General features: G+C 54.3%; 2 protein-coding genes across 2 annotated transcripts; both read left to right on the top strand.

The window, feature by feature from the left end:
• The first annotated feature begins 19 nt into the window (after positions 1–19).
• Positions 20–7934, top strand: CSUI_003412 (asparagine synthetase). The gene is made up of 10 exons (XM_068063610.1): positions 20–735; positions 1500–1985; positions 2872–3010; positions 3389–3500; positions 4274–4378; positions 4987–5128; positions 5354–5469; positions 6216–6343; positions 6648–6704; positions 7334–7934. Exons 1-10 carry the CDS (start codon positions 528–530, stop codon positions 7383–7385), a joined length of 1545 nt encoding a protein of 514 aa, XP_067924415.1. The 5' UTR covers positions 20–527; the 3' UTR covers positions 7386–7934.
• Positions 7935–8679: 745 nt separating this feature from the next.
• CSUI_003411 (wd g-beta repeat protein) lies at positions 8680–14157 on the top strand (the record flags this gene model as incomplete). Its single annotated transcript, XM_068063609.1, has 9 exons — positions 8680–9820; positions 10094–10825; positions 11014–11095; positions 11676–11738; positions 11793–12004; positions 12043–12159; positions 12182–12462; positions 13493–13538; positions 13880–14157. Exons 1-9 carry the CDS (start codon positions 8833–8835, stop codon positions 14155–14157), a joined length of 2799 nt encoding a protein of 932 aa, XP_067924414.1. The 5' UTR covers positions 8680–8832.
• Between the last annotated feature and the right edge of the window lie 2100 nt (positions 14158–16257).

Below are 16257 nucleotides of genomic sequence, written 5' to 3'. Positions count from 1 at the left end.
TGGTTCTCGATTACTGTGAATTCCTCGTGTCGAGTCTACTCCTGTCTCCGTGCCCTCTACCTGGTCCACCCTTTACGGTCCTTCGAGCTGTTTTGCTGGAGAGCGTTTGTGTACTGACGAATGTCTCTTGTTACGAGACCGCGGTGCTTTTCGGCCGAGGCTCCGTGTGCGATACATGTGTGAGCCGGCAGAAAGGCGCCCCGAGGTCACACGTGGCCCGTCAGCAAAGCATCCCCGGCTTGTGTTCTGTCTAACCCGACGCGACTGCTCAACCTTGTACACGGCATTCGTATGTACACTTCCTAAGACAATATGTGTTCTCTCGAGGTCTGCCTGTGCTTAGGGGGGGCGTCTGGACTGGCGAAACTCTACTGTTGGGGATTCTGTGGACTTACACAGGCGCGGCAGAACGTGCTTGGCCGCGTTCTCCTTGCAAGGCTGAGGAGGGAAACCGTTCCATAGACGAAAGCCTTTCAACCGCGCTACTCGTACACGAGTTGACTGGCTTGTCAGGGCTTGCGGTTGCAATGCTTTACTCAGTTGCCGTCACTGTCAATGGGGAGATCTACAACCATGTGGAACTGACAAAGAAATTGATTCCTCCAGAGGAGGTTCAAGGCTGGACTACAGCGAGTGATTGCCAGCCTCTCCCCTCCCTGTACAAGTTTCACGGGGCCGACATGTGTGACAAGCTTGACGGCATGTTTGCTTTTGTTGTCTCTGATGCTCGGACAGGTAAGACGAATTTGCCAAAGAGCCTCTCCTGTCTTTCTTCGTCCGTTCCTTTCAGTATACACGTTCTCCTTACGAGTGCCTGGTGTTGCTACCCGTAGCTCGTTACCTGCGCGCTCGGTGTCTGCATTCAAGGGGAGAGGCGTTCTTATCGTCGAGCGACTTCTGTTGGGCTCAAGCTGAACTGCGCCAGTCGGTGTAGTCTGGGGTTACCCGCAGTGACGGTTAGTGCACGGGTCTCGTCACCCATGCGCTTTCCTCGACTGTCTTGCATTCATTCGTGGCTGTCTGCGAGTCAAAAGATAGGTTGCTTCCGGTTTCTATGTGCCTGCCTCCCTCGATGTCCCTGCGCACGGGGCAAGGGCGGACGCAGATTGACTCTGACGGCTCACGTGACGTGTTTGTGTGGAAGGGATATGGCGTCGGTCTAGGAGTCACACGACTATGTCTGTACACGGGGGTGGCTTTGTTACCGTGATGGGAGGGCGAGGGAGCGCCGAATTCTCAGCTTTTTTGTAGGGTCTGAGTTCCCCCAGCAGCCTTTTTTCTGTCGTGAAGTGCGGTAGCTCACTTCCATGTGGTCAAGCACTGTACTCACTGAGGTGTCAAAAAATAGTTTCGCTCTCGACCAAACTAGACGTGTGGATGAGTGTCCTAGTATCGGAGCTTTTGCACTCTCCCAATACACCTACACATACTGTATGTAAATGATTGTACCATCCCAGTTGTGTGAATGCTGATGCAAGTTGTGCCTCCTTTGTTTGCAGGGGATTTCCTCGCGGTCCGAGATCCTCTAGGAATTTGTTCGATGTACGTGGGTTATGCATCAGATGGGAGTATGTGGTTTGCCAGTGAGATGAAAGCTTTAATCAAAGACTGCGAGCAGGTATCAGTGTTTCCTCCCGGTCACTACTATCATTCGGCTCTAAACAGCGGTCAAGGTGGCTTCAAGAGGTACTACAACCCATCTTGGTGGGGACCGGAGAAACCGCTACCTACAAGGCCTTGTGACCTGGCTCAATTACGAGAGGCTTTGGAGAAATCTGTACGCAAGAGACTCATGTGCGATGTCCCTTTCGGCCTCATGCTAAGCGGAGGTCTAGACTCTTCGATTGTGGCAGCCATCGCCGCTCGGGAATTTGCTAAAGTGTCGGCTAGCGAGATGGATAGTCACCTTTGGATGCATCAGCTACATTCCTTCTCGATTGGCTTGAAGGATTCCAAGGACCTTCAGCTTGCAAAGAAAGTAGCTGGTAAGTTGAAAAGGACCTATGGTCCAGTTTAGACTGTAACGCTGTTCCACAGTACAGTAGGTACAGCGAAGAGTACAATCGAACACCGAGGGGCCAGCATTCAGATCGAACATCCAGTCAGTAGAGATCGTTGTGGTTCTTTCAGTCAAGTGAAGGATTTCTGTTGTAGCTGCGGAGCCATATCGGTATCCACAGACGTAGGTGAAGCCTGTGCCCCTTAGAAAAGACAAACATTCGGTAGTCGGAAGGCACGCCAGGCCCGGGTGACACACAGATTTTGTGGGTGTAGAGCACGGACTACCCTGTTGGGTGTTGAGGGAGGAGAGCTTTCATTTTGCCGTCTTTGCACAGCGTAACGAAGCACAAGCTCGGATGTCCCCTTTTGTTTGGACAATCGTTAAAGCTCACTGTCTGAGCTTAAGGTACAGCCTCAAGGTTCCAGGATGCTGTTTCTAGGCATGAACGCTCATACCAAAGACCCTAATGTCTGACTGCACTTTGGAGATTGCCCGTACGCACCAAGACCTTGACCAATCTTTGAGCATGCCTAACCCCGTTGACCTGCACGAGCCACGTGCTTCCACATGTGTGCATGGGAGCAAACAGGTGGACCGCTCTTGACAACAGAACTGGAGTGAGGCATCGCGCCCTAGGTGTATGATCAGTTGAGACAGATCGAAATGTCTATGAAAGATGCGTCTCTGGTCTGGCCCTGGTGCTCGGTACGTTTGTCTGCATTCGAACGATCACGGGGCCGCGCGTATACGCATAAATACCTGTCGTATCCATGTTCGTGTATATACGAGCGTACATATGTCCGAACTCTCTAGGATCGAGATGTTCTCCGCTGTCACACGGGCGCGTAAGTGTTCTGTTCTGTGCGCAGACGTCCTGGGGACTGTACACCACGCTTTCACATTCGAGTTGGAGGAAGGTCTGGACGCTCTCGAGGACGTTATCCGCCTAATCGAAACCTACGATGTCACTACGATCCGGGCTGCCGTTCCTATGTACCTGCTTTGCAGGTCAGAGACTGGAGAGAGCTGTCGTTTGTTGAGCTGAGTTTATGCTGTGTCTGCTAAGGCTCACATCTCTGTGGGCGCCTCTCAAATTGTTCGTGGGGTCTGAGCCCTCACCTCGCATCGTCTTCTTAGTATCTGCCTGGCGTTGTACCTTGAATTCATGCGTTCTGATGTTACGTACCCTACGCGACGATGCGTGTGTACGGCGCGTGAGATTTTGTAGTAGGGCTTGTACTCTGGTCTTGCATGTCCGATTCCGGAGGTTTGATTGCAAGTGTTGTCCCCTCTTCATTTCTAGGAGTGTCTCTCGTCGGCCTCTTCATTCGCGCTTTCTTCGCGTCGGCTGTAATGGTCTGTAGTTTTGTTGTCTTGCTTCTTCAGACTGATCAAGTCACTCGGCATCAAAGTTGTCCTTACAGGTGAAGGTGCTGACGAAGTTTTCGGAGGGTATCTCTACTTCCACAAGGCTCCAAACAAGGACGCTTTTTTCCGCGTAAGAAGCCAGAGTAGGCGCTTCTGCTCTCGTGCACGGGCTCCTCTCCACCGTCGTAAGCGGCTGCCTTACACAGAGATGCTTGGTGAGGTTTTGAGGGCGCGTGCTCTTGTTCCCACTTCACTTTCTCAGACTCTCTGGCCAATCGACAAGCGCGGTTACCTTCTCAGGAGAGATTTTTGGCTGTTGAGCTATTCCGGCAGAGGCCGACGAGCTCAGCTATGGAAGCGGTGGCTTGCATTCTCCAATCATATACATACCCCGTGTTCGTGCCGTTAGTCTCTTTTTACAGAAAAAATTCAGGTTTCTCTTATGGGTAAGGCATGCTTCGGATTCTAGCGGGCACACGATTCGAAGACCCTCTAGTCGGCGAGGCGGCTCGACAGTGTGATGGAGGAAAGAGACAGCGTGTGCTAGGGAACCAAGGATGGTGTCAGTGCTGATCGATCTTATGTGTAGCTTTGGAGTCCCAGTCTACGAAAAGTGTGTGGGTGGAGTAATGTCACAGGGATGCCGGTCACGGGGAGGGCTGGCGAGCCTCTCGACTGTGTAGTGCTTATTATTGTGGCGCGAGATCCTTTTTCTGCGTACCCGTGCTTTCCTTTCTAGAGCCGGGAATAGCAAAGTGGAAAGCAGGTGAAGTTTCTGGGACAAAGCACCCAGGACATTTGCACCCTCTGCTGTTTAAGAATGAGAGGGAGCGGCATGTTTCCATGGCTTTCTCGGGGCTGAAGGGTATTGTCGCACCGGCTCTGATTCTGATTCGTTTACAGGAGCTACAGAGGAAGCTTGACCTGCTCCAGTATTATGACTTACTGCGGGCTAACAAGGCTTCTATGGCGTGGGGTGTCGAGGCTCGTGTTCCATTCCTCGACCGGGTAAGGAAATTTCTCTTCCTTTCTCTGGCTTCCATCATACAGCTGCTCTGTCCCGGTATTTCTGCGCACTCCTCTCTGACTTCGGTAGGTAGATAGTGCAGTTTTCCAGCTCAGCTTGCGAGGCTTTCAGCTCGTACGGAGTAGCGCGGCGCCTGCTACTTCCGAAGAACTTCAAACCGGGCCAGATGGTCACGGTCATGAGGACGGCGCGAACATCTCGCTGGAGTGTATGTCTTTCTCCATTTCTTTAGCTAGTGTACCGCAAGCAAATAGGGGGGTCATCTGCAGAGCCCTTTTTATCCGTGTGCTTCTAGTATGACAGAAAGAAGCTCTTCTTGTCTTGCGTGTGATGGGTCTTAGCTGTAGCTGGCTATTCTGCTCCAGTGCTTCAAGTCATTTCCGTCTCCAGCACGTCTACGAACGGCTCGAGCACGCCGAGACAGACTCAAGTATTCACTTACCGCTAGTCATTCGGTAGCATAGCGTGTCCATGTCGTTTGCTCTCTAGAACAGCCCGGCGTGCCACCGTCCGTTCACAAGGAGGGTTCCTTCCATTGGCTTGCGTCCCCTTTCATTCGTTGGGCTGACTGTTTCTTTGCTGCTGTCAGGAGTTTTTGGATTTCGCGATGACGCTGGACCCAGAAGAAAAGATGTGCAAGGAGGACCGCATGGAAAAGCAGATCTTGCGTGACGCTTTCAAGGGATATTTACCTGATGAAATTTTGTGCCGTCAAAAGGAGCAGTTTTCTGGTACAAGCCTCCCCGAGATATTACAATTGCTTTACGACACGTGCCAATGGTTTCACAATCAAGTCGGTTGGGAGAGAAAGTCCTCGCGGGCTTTCTGACTCCGTGTTTGTGGCCGAGTTTGTTGATGCGCAAGCCATGCGCACTGTGAGGAGGCGTACGGAGAGAAAAGTAGTTCGAGTGTTCCACCATTGTTCCGAAGACTCCTGCTTGCCCTCCGGTGTGCAGATGGAGTAGGCTACAACTGGATCGACTCACTGAAGACTTACGCTGACAAGCGCGTGACAGACACGATGATGAGCAAAGCTCAACTGCTGTTCCCTACCAATACCCCCACTACGAAGGTGAGTACCGTGGGCCACCACTTACAATATCTCGGACTCTCACATGGGAGCTGTAGGTCAGTTTCCAGCGTAGCTGTTTTCACCGGGGGCGTTGCGGGGCAGCCGCCGAGTTCTTCATACGCGGAGATACTCATTCGGTCTAATCCGTATTGGAGAGGGACAGCCGCGGGCGCGCGGCGTGACCGGACGTGAGGTGCGGAGCGTGTGGATTGGAAGCTTGGTATCACCTAGTGTATCTTTATTGTCTGGGGATCCGAGCGGATGGCTGATGCTACTCGTTCAGAATCACATGCACATCCTCCAGTCTGCTCACGTCTCCCGTGGTTTGCTCATGTCCACGACTAGTCTTCCTGTACATCACTTCAGGCGCTTTCAGCTCTTCCAACCCAAAGCAGCTGGCGCAGTTGCCCTCGAGAGGGGGCGTCCGCACCACTGTTCCGAAGTGCTCAGCTGCTACGCTTGAAGTGTTCCGAGACTGTGCGCTGTCTCGCGTCCACATTCAAGTTCTTGGTTTGACCAGAGGTTTTCTCTACAGGATTTGAGACTGCAAGTTCTCCTACCAGTTCTTCGGCCGTGACACGTATCTTCCGGTGTTTCGCATTGTCTTTTTTTCCTTGCTCGAGGGGTGCGCTGATGTATGTAGAGGCATAAACTCTCCAACTGATCTGCAGTTTCTGGATCTGGTCTTCGAGCGAACGTGGTCCTGTGTTCACGAAGCGTGGTCTGGCGTGTGATCGATTACGCAGGAAGGATACTTGTATAGGATGATCTTTGCCAAATATTACAACAAAGGCAGTGCGGCACGGACTGTCCACACAGGGCGATCGATCGCGTGCTCAACTGAGGCAGCTGTCGAGTGGGACGAAGAGTTCAAGTGAGTTTCCATTTGGTTGTGAACCATCGGACGTAGCGCGGTTCTTTTGCCTGGTCCCGCTTCACGACAAGGACAGCTGGCTTCCTCTTAGGTGTGTGTGGACAGAAGTATTCTCGTGTAAGGAGACAGTGCCCTGACGGTTCAGCTCCACAGGTTTTGTACGTTAGATTGTCTGCTTGTCACTTCGGTGCTAGAGCGGCCTTTACTCTTGTTTCTCCGTTGCTTGCCTTAACGTTCTGTGTATGGGTTGCTCGTGCTGACGTTAGGTTTCTGTCTGTTATTCTGTACTTTTTCTTCTTCCCAGGAACAACCTGGACCAGTCAGGTCGATCCGTTTCGATTCACGAGGCACACGAGTCTGGGTGAGAACGATTTCCTGTGGGAGATTACTGCACAAATTCAGCAGGAGGGATACAACTACTTGACAGCAGAACACTGTAGTATCGGATGGAATCAGTCTTTGCACTGCGAGACACAGACTCAACACTGTACGCTTTTGCAGTGAGCCTCCACGGCAAATGTTGTCCTGTTCGCTGTCAGCCCGATAGTCGGGACGGCGTGTAGGGCAGCTAAGCTCATTATGGAAAGAGCTCGTGACAGACGCCCGAAAGTGTTTCACCGTCCGGTGTGGGAAAGAGCGGCTCCAAGCGTCGCCAGCTACTGGATCTTGGTGAAGTCGGTATGAGTACAGCTGGCTGGCCGTTTAGCGCACTATATCAAATGTAGCAGTGCGGCGAATGATGGAGCAGCCCGGATAACTGTTACTCATTTCCTTCGTGCCTCTGTGGAGGGGGTTTAGTGTTTACCGGAGAGTGCGGTCTCAGGGTCCGCATGGCAATCCACGCTAAAGTTAGCTGCCGGTCGACGTAGGGACGACAGCAGTCATCGGAGCAAGCAGTGGTGTCTGTGCCAGCCGTAAATGATGAACTGCACGCGAGAGCCACAATGAATAGCCGTCACAATTTTGCTTGTCGGAACCGTTTGCCTACAGGAAGAGTGCGCAACATATTTCGGAACAAGAGTCCACAATGATATACGCGTGACGCCCTGTCCTAGGAATAAGAAAAAAAACGTGATCACGTGCTCCGTGTACGGCACGGGGGTCAGGTGCTGCTGCTGAACAGTACGCAGAGTGATGCGACCGCAAGTGATCGCCCGCGGTTCCGCGTGGTTGTTTACCCGATATACGGAACTACATGTCATCGCCGAAAGCAGTCGGTACTGGAAAGAAAACAGTGCCTGTTTGTATAACCTGGTTTTGCCCGAGCGTCCCCAAACAGCCCGCCTCCCGGGTCTGTCTTCGTGATCTCTGTTCGATGTTTGTACCGGTTGGCGGACACCTTCCGCCTTTTGTGGTTGATTTTTGTAACTTGGTTCGGTAGGACAGCGGCCGGGGAAGCCGGAAGCCGCGTGTGCCGGTGCCGGGCACGTACTTGTCGCGCCCGCAGGCGGGAGTCGGGAGGCTACAGGCCCCCGGAAGGGTGTGTTTTATTCTCCGTTGTCTTATGCGTCGACTCGCTTCACTAGAGTTGCCGGGTGTAGCGCAAGGGCCAGATCTCTGAAAGTTGCTGTCTTCGCAGCATCGAATCAGAAGGACCACCAAGCACACTCCAGCGTGCAAAAGGTTTCAAAAAGTGCACTATAGGCGACGTGGAGGCGCTGGTTCTTCCATGAGCGGGTTCGGTGGAAGACTGCTGGTCACACTCGCAACTGCTATGCAGCGGTACTGGAACTTCTTGCCGATTTCAAGGCCCGAATTGGCATCAGTGGCGTGGCTTGCTTCCGTATTGCTCTGCGGCTGTGCTCGGGTAGAAAATCACGCATGTGCGGGGCCCGTCAGTAGGCCTCGAAACTTTTAAGCTCCGCGACGAGCGGGATGCAAAGCGCAGGGCCTGTCGATCCTCCTGCATTGAAGAGAGTGTCGATCAAGGGGGTGAGGCGAATGGTACACGCAGTCTCGAGAGCACGGAAGTGACACCGCATTGAATCGGTCGGAGGTCCTATGTGGACCGACCGAACCACATGCCACAACTCGCAGCGGCGGCGGCCCTGGCTGCGGCTTGCCGTCAGTTGGTTTCACGGACTGTGGGGCTCCCTTGCAGGAAGCACGGAAGACGAAGCTGAGGTTGCGGAAGTGATTTCGCGGTTTGATTCAAATGGATGGTTTGACATCTAACATTGGACGTCGCCGAAGCATGGGCGTGAAGGCGCTCATGTGGCTCCGGGACGCCGGACCAGCTCTGGTGTCGGCCAAGGCACTAAAGCTACGCGCCAGTAGGTTACCGCAAGATAATCCTAAATCACTACCCATTTCCTAGCAGCCAAAGGCTTTTACAGCGCGCCTCCACAGTGATCAAGCCTAACGCCTCAGGTCCCCCAGCCACGACGGCCGGTGATGCCCGTACTGGCCTCTGCAGTCGTCTCGACGCTCGTGCCGTCTCGACCGAGCTTTCGCTCAACTGGGATCTGTCTCTTTTATTCCTCGTAAAAATGGAAAGGCGTCCAGCCAGCGGGGCAGATACAGACCCCCCTTTCACAGCTAGACGGCACACGACGAGTCTCCGGGAAGCCTTTCGACGGGCTGGCAACAGCGCGGGTGCAAGGAAAATTAGCAGCGCGAAACCGGCAGTTAGCAGAATGTTCTCCTCTGGAGGACAGATCGCCCGTGGCCAGTCTACCATTCAGTTGTTGTCTTCTCCAAGGACCGCGCGCCAATCTGTTCACAAGAGTCTTGGCAACCGGAGAAGACCCTCAGACGGGCCCTCTGCGAGCCGAGACGACCAGTTCCATGCTGCGGCAGGGAACGCGGACGGCTCCGGAAAGTCTCTGACATTCCAAATAAGCCTTGTCTGGCGACATGACGAGTTCTTCTCCCATAAAGTATCCGTCAGGGCAGACACTGAAGCACCTCCGGAGGTCATGTGCGCACACTATGATACTGGGGAACGGAGCTTGTTCTTAGGGTTGAGTACTGGGGCCCTGCTAGTGTGGAAGGACGCGGTCGAAGGGGGTACACTGGTTTCGGGAAGTAACAGTCCTGTTATACTGAAAGCTAAGGAGCACTTAGGGGCAATCAGTTCTATGATTTTTCTTAAGACACTCGAGCCCGACCGGACCTTACGACAGGGCGCCACAAAGACTTGGGAGGAGAGAAGCCCTGGGTCGCCATCGGGAATGGTCCCTGGGTCAGCGCTCACCAGGTCCGCTTCGCTAGAAGAAGCTGGTTTCTTGTTTACTGGTTCGGCCGACAGGAACATCAAGCTATGGGTTGTTCAGTCAAAAAAGATCGTGTGCGTGCGGACATTGTGCCTGCACGGCGGGACAGTTATTTCTCTCTCTTACTGCTACCCGTACCTTTTTTCCACTTCCACTGACGGGACTGCTCTCATCTGTCGAGCTGATCCAACGTCAGGAAGCCTGAAGCATCCCCAGTTCACCGTCGTCGAAAAAGTCTTCACGCACACGGTCTACCACCCGTGTAAGTTTGCCGCCTCATCACCTTGGGAAACGAGAGACAGTAGACGGAACAGGAATCATGTTTCGCACCGGGAACGAATGGTGTCAGAATGGGACGCGGGCTTTGCCATCTTGATATGGCCCACCTAGCACTGCTTTTTGAAAACGTTGTTGTACAGTGCTTGCGAGTCAGTCGCAAATGGTGAGGGCGCTCCCAGTCCCTTGACACCAACTGCGCACCGCGAGCTCCTTACCTCCCCCGAGTGATGATCTCCTGGATTTCCTTCCTCCCCAGCCATCAAACTGGTACTCTCGAACAAGAAGGCGTGGTACGACACCGTGGCGACGAGAAGCAACGGAGATCGCATCTCAGTTTATTATGGTGCAACGGACGGCTCGATTCTCATGCTGGACAACACCCAAGCAAGCGTCCCCGCAAATCCTGTCATAGGAGGAGGAGGCGCGCCCCCTACGAGTTTGCATACGCAGGAGAGAGCGACGCTCTGGAACAACTCAAGGAACAGCGCTACTCTTATCTCTCTAAACGGAGGAAAGCGCTATAGCACGGCGTTGTGCGATACCTCATGCTGGGACAGCTTGCTTGCCGCGAGCGAGACTGCAGCTACAAGGAACAGCCAGAATGCCCGAGCATCCGGAAGAGCCTCAGAGCCTCTGGATGCGCTACCTTGTGCCACGCTGCCTGTCCCGTTCAGAATACAGAACAGGCTGAACCTTCACACCCTCGGGTTGCGTAAGGTTTACTGTCTTCCGCTTGACTCTGTCGTGGCGACATTGGGAAGTGACGCTTCTCTCTCTATAGTCGACCCGTTGACAGGGCAAGTATGGTGGAAAGAAGAAAATCCCGAGGGATGTTGTTATTCTGCTTGCACCTGGTTGTCTTCGCTCAACATGCTCCTTGTCGGCGACGACCACGGCAACCTGTCCTTTTATAATATCTACTCGAAGGAACGCATTCATTCCCAGCAGGTTACTGAAAGCAGAATTTCCGCGTTGTGCGTCGGGAACCGTAAGCAATTACCCTGTGGTGGTCTCCCTTCTTTACGAAAGTTCGGGCGCTCGTGCTTCTTCCCCGGAGTAGCCCACACCTCTCGTGCCTGACAGCTGCAGGCCTTCACGCGAGAACCACCTACTGCCCGAGCCGAGCGTATCCTCGATGCTCCTGCGAAAACTCCTGTCGCAGGAGAGTCGTTTCAGGTCATTGTTGGCACTGCTCACGAACTCCTTCTTGTCGACATCGTCCAGACACCGGACGAAATATCCCTCCGCGGCCACACAGGTACGCTTAGGGCATGAAGCCGTACCGGCGTCGCGGTTGCAACTCTGGAAATAGCTGTATAACGAGGAAAAACACAATGGTCAGTACTGGCGCCGCAGCCGCATACGCTGTCTGTTGCGCAGCCGTCGCATCGAGATTTAGTTTCGCGCCGGCGTGGCCCCTCCCTTCCCCAAGATGGCTCACAGAGAAATGTCCGTGAGCTTTCCAGAGCACCTGTGGAACTGTTGGCCGCACACTTTTGGCCGCACACTTTCTCAATGTTGCTGCAGGCGCCGTAACAAACATGTTTTGGCTGCCAACGAAAGATGGAGGAGCTCTGTACACGGCATCAGACGACGGGACCATCCGCATGTAAGTCTGCTCGTTCACGCTGAGGCAACCGACATGTGCGTGCCTGGAAGACACTTTGAGGGCTAGTGGCAGCGTCGGGTCTCGATTCTGCTTGGTCGGACAGCGAACTGCCGAGGGGATGGTTACTTTGGGGCACCATGCCATGTTGTGATGAACTTGAGCTGTTGGAAACGCCGAAAACGTGGTAGCTCATCCCAATTTGGGCCTTGCTCTGTGCACGTTCGTGCAGCTGGGACGTTCATAAGGGCGTATGCACCCGAGTTATAAAGCAGAAGTATCCTGACATCACGAGGTGAGATGCTGCATCAGAAGACGAAGGTGGACAGGGTCTTGACTTCAACTGCAGCATTCTTATAAAGTTGGTGGCGACCATTGGAGGTGACAGACTGCATCAGGGGACAAGGGATGCTTCGCAGTATCGCTGCCTGCTGCGTCATGCTGAGAACAGCTGGATGCTTATGGAGGACTTGAATGGCTTCTTGACAGGCCATGAAGACGGTGATGTCCGGTTTTGGACTCTCAAAGACTTTTCCTCCTTTTCCGTCTACAACACGAAAGGTACGTGGTTCGCATGCTCTTGTTTCACCCTAAGAAAGGATCTGAATCTGTCCGACATTTGAGCGCGAGCCAGGGCCGGCGCTTACCCTTATCTTGTGCTGTTGCCGCTGCGACCCTCCCGGAGGCCAGGAGGCTGACATTTGCAGCGGCACCGCGTACCTTCTCGTGAGTTCTCAGGTCACCATATCCACATCAACAGTGTGGCAAGCATGTGCTGCTGGCGTCCAACGCCTCACTGCAAGCCTGATGATTGCAGCGGCAGTAAGGGGGGCCTAGGTGTGGCGTCTGGTGAAATAGCGGGAAGGACTGGCCCGCCGCCCGGCCCCTCAAGCGTCGACCGCGGCCCCAGGTCCTCCTGCCAGGTGTACCACGTCTTGACATGCGGGTATGATGGGCGGATGAACGTCACTGAGCTCCGCGCGGATGAGGAAACGGGCGAGGTGATCTCAAAATTCATTGTAAGACGCCAGCTCTTCAGCAGCACCTCTCAACACAGCGCGTGCAAATAAGCTTAATGTGACAGTCCGTCAGCTCACACGAGAACTGTTGACCGCTAGTGTCCTCCACGCAGCTCAGAGCCGGCGAAACTGTTGTGCGCGGCCTACCGAGTATCTCGGCGACGAAATCTCTTTCACGGTCACCTCGACTCCACTGCACTCCGGTGGGGGGGCAGGTACCACACTCCTTGTGAAAATGCAGAAGCTGGACTAAGTGGACTGTCTGATTAAAAGCGCCTTCTCTGGGAAACTCAGAACTGTTGTTTTTTCCACATTCTGATACCTCCCGCTCAGCCGACGCCCCTTCCCAATGATTGCCTGCATGTAGGATCAATTAACAGAGATGCCCCATAATGGGTCAGGAGTCGAGGAAATTCTTTACTGCGCCTCCTTCGGGCCTCTTGGGTGTTTTTTCACCGGTAAGGCTCCGAAAGCGAAAGACTGCGTTTAGTGTAGTGGTCCTACCGGTTTTCCCTCGCTGTCAAAGTGGACAAAATGCAGTTGTCGGATTTAGTGGGTAATCTGGTGCGCTACCAGGGGGCCCGGCAGGCCGGCCCAGCAGAAAGAAGTCTCCCCCTCTCTCCGATTGCCGTCTTTTTGATCACATTTCTCCGAACCCCACCATGCAGACCGCTGTAAACATCCGGCAGAGCCGCGGAGGCGGGTATCCCTCACTTACACTGGCTGTTAGCTAGCTCCGCAATTCCTGACTTGCAGAGTCGCTAACGGACAAAATAACTGAAAAAGCTAGAGGCTCAGGCTTGTTGGCGTCTCGCTCGATCGGGAACCGCAGTGCGTTACGCTATTCTTGCGCAGCGGGGAATGGACCGGCAATAACGAAGTGGACGACTGTCTCCTTGGCAACAGATGACGAACTTATAGGGCACCAGGTGAGGCAAGTGGTGCAAGTCTTAGCAGCTTTCACGACGCAGCACTCTCAGGTAAACACGGAGCTTGTTAGGGCGCCGGATACGCTGTGTGATGCAAACAGGATGCGATCACGTGCCTTGCAAATGGCAGTGGCAATCTGATCTCAGGTACGGGGTTACCTTCCACAAGCGTCGTTACCGTCGAAGAAGCTGTTGACCGGATAAACCTGCTGTACAGGCCAATAGAGTCACACTGGTTTGCAGCAGTACGATTCGGTGTCCGCCTTGCATCGGAGAAGCACAGGCCTCTCTCACTTGCCGCTTGAAGCACTGAATCACGCGGCGTCCGAGAAGGCGGGCGCAACAAAGTGCAATCGGCGTGCAGTGGAATTACAAGTGCAGACCGGGTGATTCTTTCGTATGCTGTTTCTCCGCTAAGCGCGGTTTTGAACGTTTACACCAGCTAAAGCTTCCTCCCCGTGGTGTCCGTGTCCGATGTGTCGCGGAAGGTTCTGTAGATAAAACGATCCGCTTCTGGGACGTGAAGGCTGGCGACTGCATTCGGGTACTCAGGAATCAGTCAGAGGCGGTACTCTGCATAACCCCTTTCGGAGGGGAATACACAGGAATGTGGTCCTCCGTTTCGTGGTCCGGCCGCGTATCTGTGTGGGATGCGAGCTGCCGAGTTGTGGCCTCGAAGACCTTCGGGAAGATCATTGCGTGCTGCGCGTGTGTGGGCTCCCTCACGCACTTGCTAGTAGGCACTGGTAAGCCAGTTGTTGCGTAGGAGACTACCCAGCCATTTCAGTTTTTGTAAGGGAAGGGTATGGGGGAGACTTCTCAGCACTGCAGTACAGCCTTACACAAAGCAGTCGACCGGCGTACCCCCTGCCCTGATGGGTGACGCTTGCTTGGTTCGGGGCGCTCGAGTGAGCTGCCAGGTGGTAGCTCAGGGCTGGTGTGTTATAAGGAACAAAAGAAAGACCCGTCCGAGGCCAGTCAGCGACTACGGCAGCACCAACACGGGCTCGAGTTGCGGACTCTGGTCAGCGCGTGTCTCCCTTGGTAGCTGCACTCCGTCTGTTAACGGGGAAGGACTGTCTTTTCAAGGATGCGTTTCTCTTTAGAGTTTCCTTGCGGGGGCATCCCCAGTAGTGATTGCCGCAGGTTCGTTTTCTGAGGGACTCCAGCGCCTGACAAGCAATCGGGTTGCCGTCCACATACGTTTACGGTCCGCGGAAGACTGCTTCCGCATCCGGGAAGGAATTTTGCTTCCAGCGCGGTGCAACCAAACCTGAGTCCGTCCGGCGGGTTGCGAAAGCGTACTGTGCGCGACCTCATGTTGCGACCTGCGCAGAGGACGGAGCTGTGAGGATGCTCCCTCTTGGTCCGCCACAGGGCGCCACGGTCGTCGAGCACCGCGTGAAATTCACCGGGGCATCTGAAGATGAGCCTGAGGCAGCTGATCGAGAGGAGAACCCAAGCTCCCGCGAGTTCTGAATCAGAGCTGCATGACGGGGTTCATGCTTCTGTGCAAACTTTAGTGGTGCAGCTTCCTGTTGCCTTTACTGCCCCGGTACACTAAATGAGTAAGCAGGAGACGGGCGACGACCCTTTCGACTGGGGGCAGCCTCCGAGGCGCACAAGGCTCCATGGGGTGTTGCTACCTTGGGGACTGTACTGACATGTCCTCAGAGTCACTGAACGCAGCATTCGAGAACTTCTTGAAACTTCTCTGTTCCGGAATCCCCGGGTTGGCAGGGTGACCGACAGCGGCGTAAGACCAGAGTCGTTGGTAGCTCCGGCCGGTCCCCACTTTGTCCATATGAAAACGAAGGCCCTTTCCCGGGACTCTGAGGAGAGCCCCGGCAAACGCTACACCCTACACCGAAGTGTCTTCCTGCACTTACTAGCTGTTCCCGCTGTGTCACTAGGCCACAGAGCACCCCGACCCAAGTAAGAAGCCGGCTCGGGGCTTGATTGCTTTCCTACGAGGTAGAGAAGTTGTACACTTCCGGGGCGGAGGCTTTCAGATGAACACGACACCTCAATAACACGCGCTCCGTGTACAACTCCAGCCGCTGTTTTTTTTTTACCGACTTTGTCGGGCATGTGCTGCGTGCGCTCGGCCACAAAAAGCACAGACTCGGTTCTCATGGCCCCGCATAAGGACCAAGAGACACAGGCGCTGCTAGACGAAGATTCTGCCAAGCAGACTGAAAGACGTTCACTGCATCTTGCTTTATTCCCCACAAAAAAAACGCACCGGTCTGCCACTGTGTCACAGGCACCTGTCTGCCGCATTGCTGGCCTCGCACTGTCACCAACTGCAGAACTGGCGGCAGTACAAGAGGGTACTGTCAAGAGGATATCCAATGCGTTCTGTTAGAGCATCGTTTGAGCGCACGGACACTGTCGGAAACACATCGCAAACTCGGAAACAGAGCCGATGTCTTCTGTCGCCGGGAGGGCCCGCGGCGCACGCTCCCCAGAACTGCCGACTTCGGTTGGTTTGCACCGCTTGACGCAACTATGAGAGTTCGCCCCCTTTGCTGCATGGGGAGAGACAGTACGGCTCACCTAGCGAGAAGTTTTCTTTCGTTGTCGTCATCCCCCCTGTCCAACCGGAGTCTGTACTCGCAGGCTCGCCACTCTCCGTGTATCGAAAGCAGTGGCACACTCTCTTCCTCAGGAGTCCAGCGGCTGCGGCTTTATCACAGTTCGAGGGCTGGATATCAGCCGGGTGGAGAACCCCGGGTTGACCGGCTAGCGTAGTGGAACGCTCAGCAGAGGCACGCCCCCCTTACCAGCCTGGCACCGTAGCCGAACCGGCTCTAAGTCGCAGCGACGCGGCAGGATTTCCGCGCCTTTCCTAGCAGGAGAGTTT

The sequence above is a fragment of the Cystoisospora suis genome (genome assembly GCF_002600585.1).
Source record: "Cystoisospora suis strain Wien I chromosome Unknown contig_1521, whole genome shotgun sequence".
Taxonomy (NCBI): domain Eukaryota; phylum Apicomplexa; class Conoidasida; order Eucoccidiorida; family Sarcocystidae; genus Cystoisospora; species Cystoisospora suis.
Note: the sequence above shows the minus strand (reverse complement) of the source record. Positions and strands in the feature narration are given on the sequence as shown.

What these genes read in the sequence shown, in the direction of transcription:
- CSUI_003412 (XM_068063610.1), top strand. Translation starts at nt 528, where the DNA reads ATGCTTTACTCAGTTGCCGTCACTGTCAATGGGGAGATCTACAACCAT. An exon ending in CCTATGTACCTGCTTTGCAG is followed by an intron (nt 3,011 to 3,388) that starts GTCAGAGACTGG and finishes TTGCTTCTTCAG; the next exon opens with ACTGATCAAGTCACTCGGCA. An exon ending in GTGTTCCATTCCTCGACCGG is followed by an intron (nt 4,379 to 4,986) that starts GTAAGGAAATTT and finishes TGCTGCTGTCAG; the next exon opens with GAGTTTTTGGATTTCGCGAT.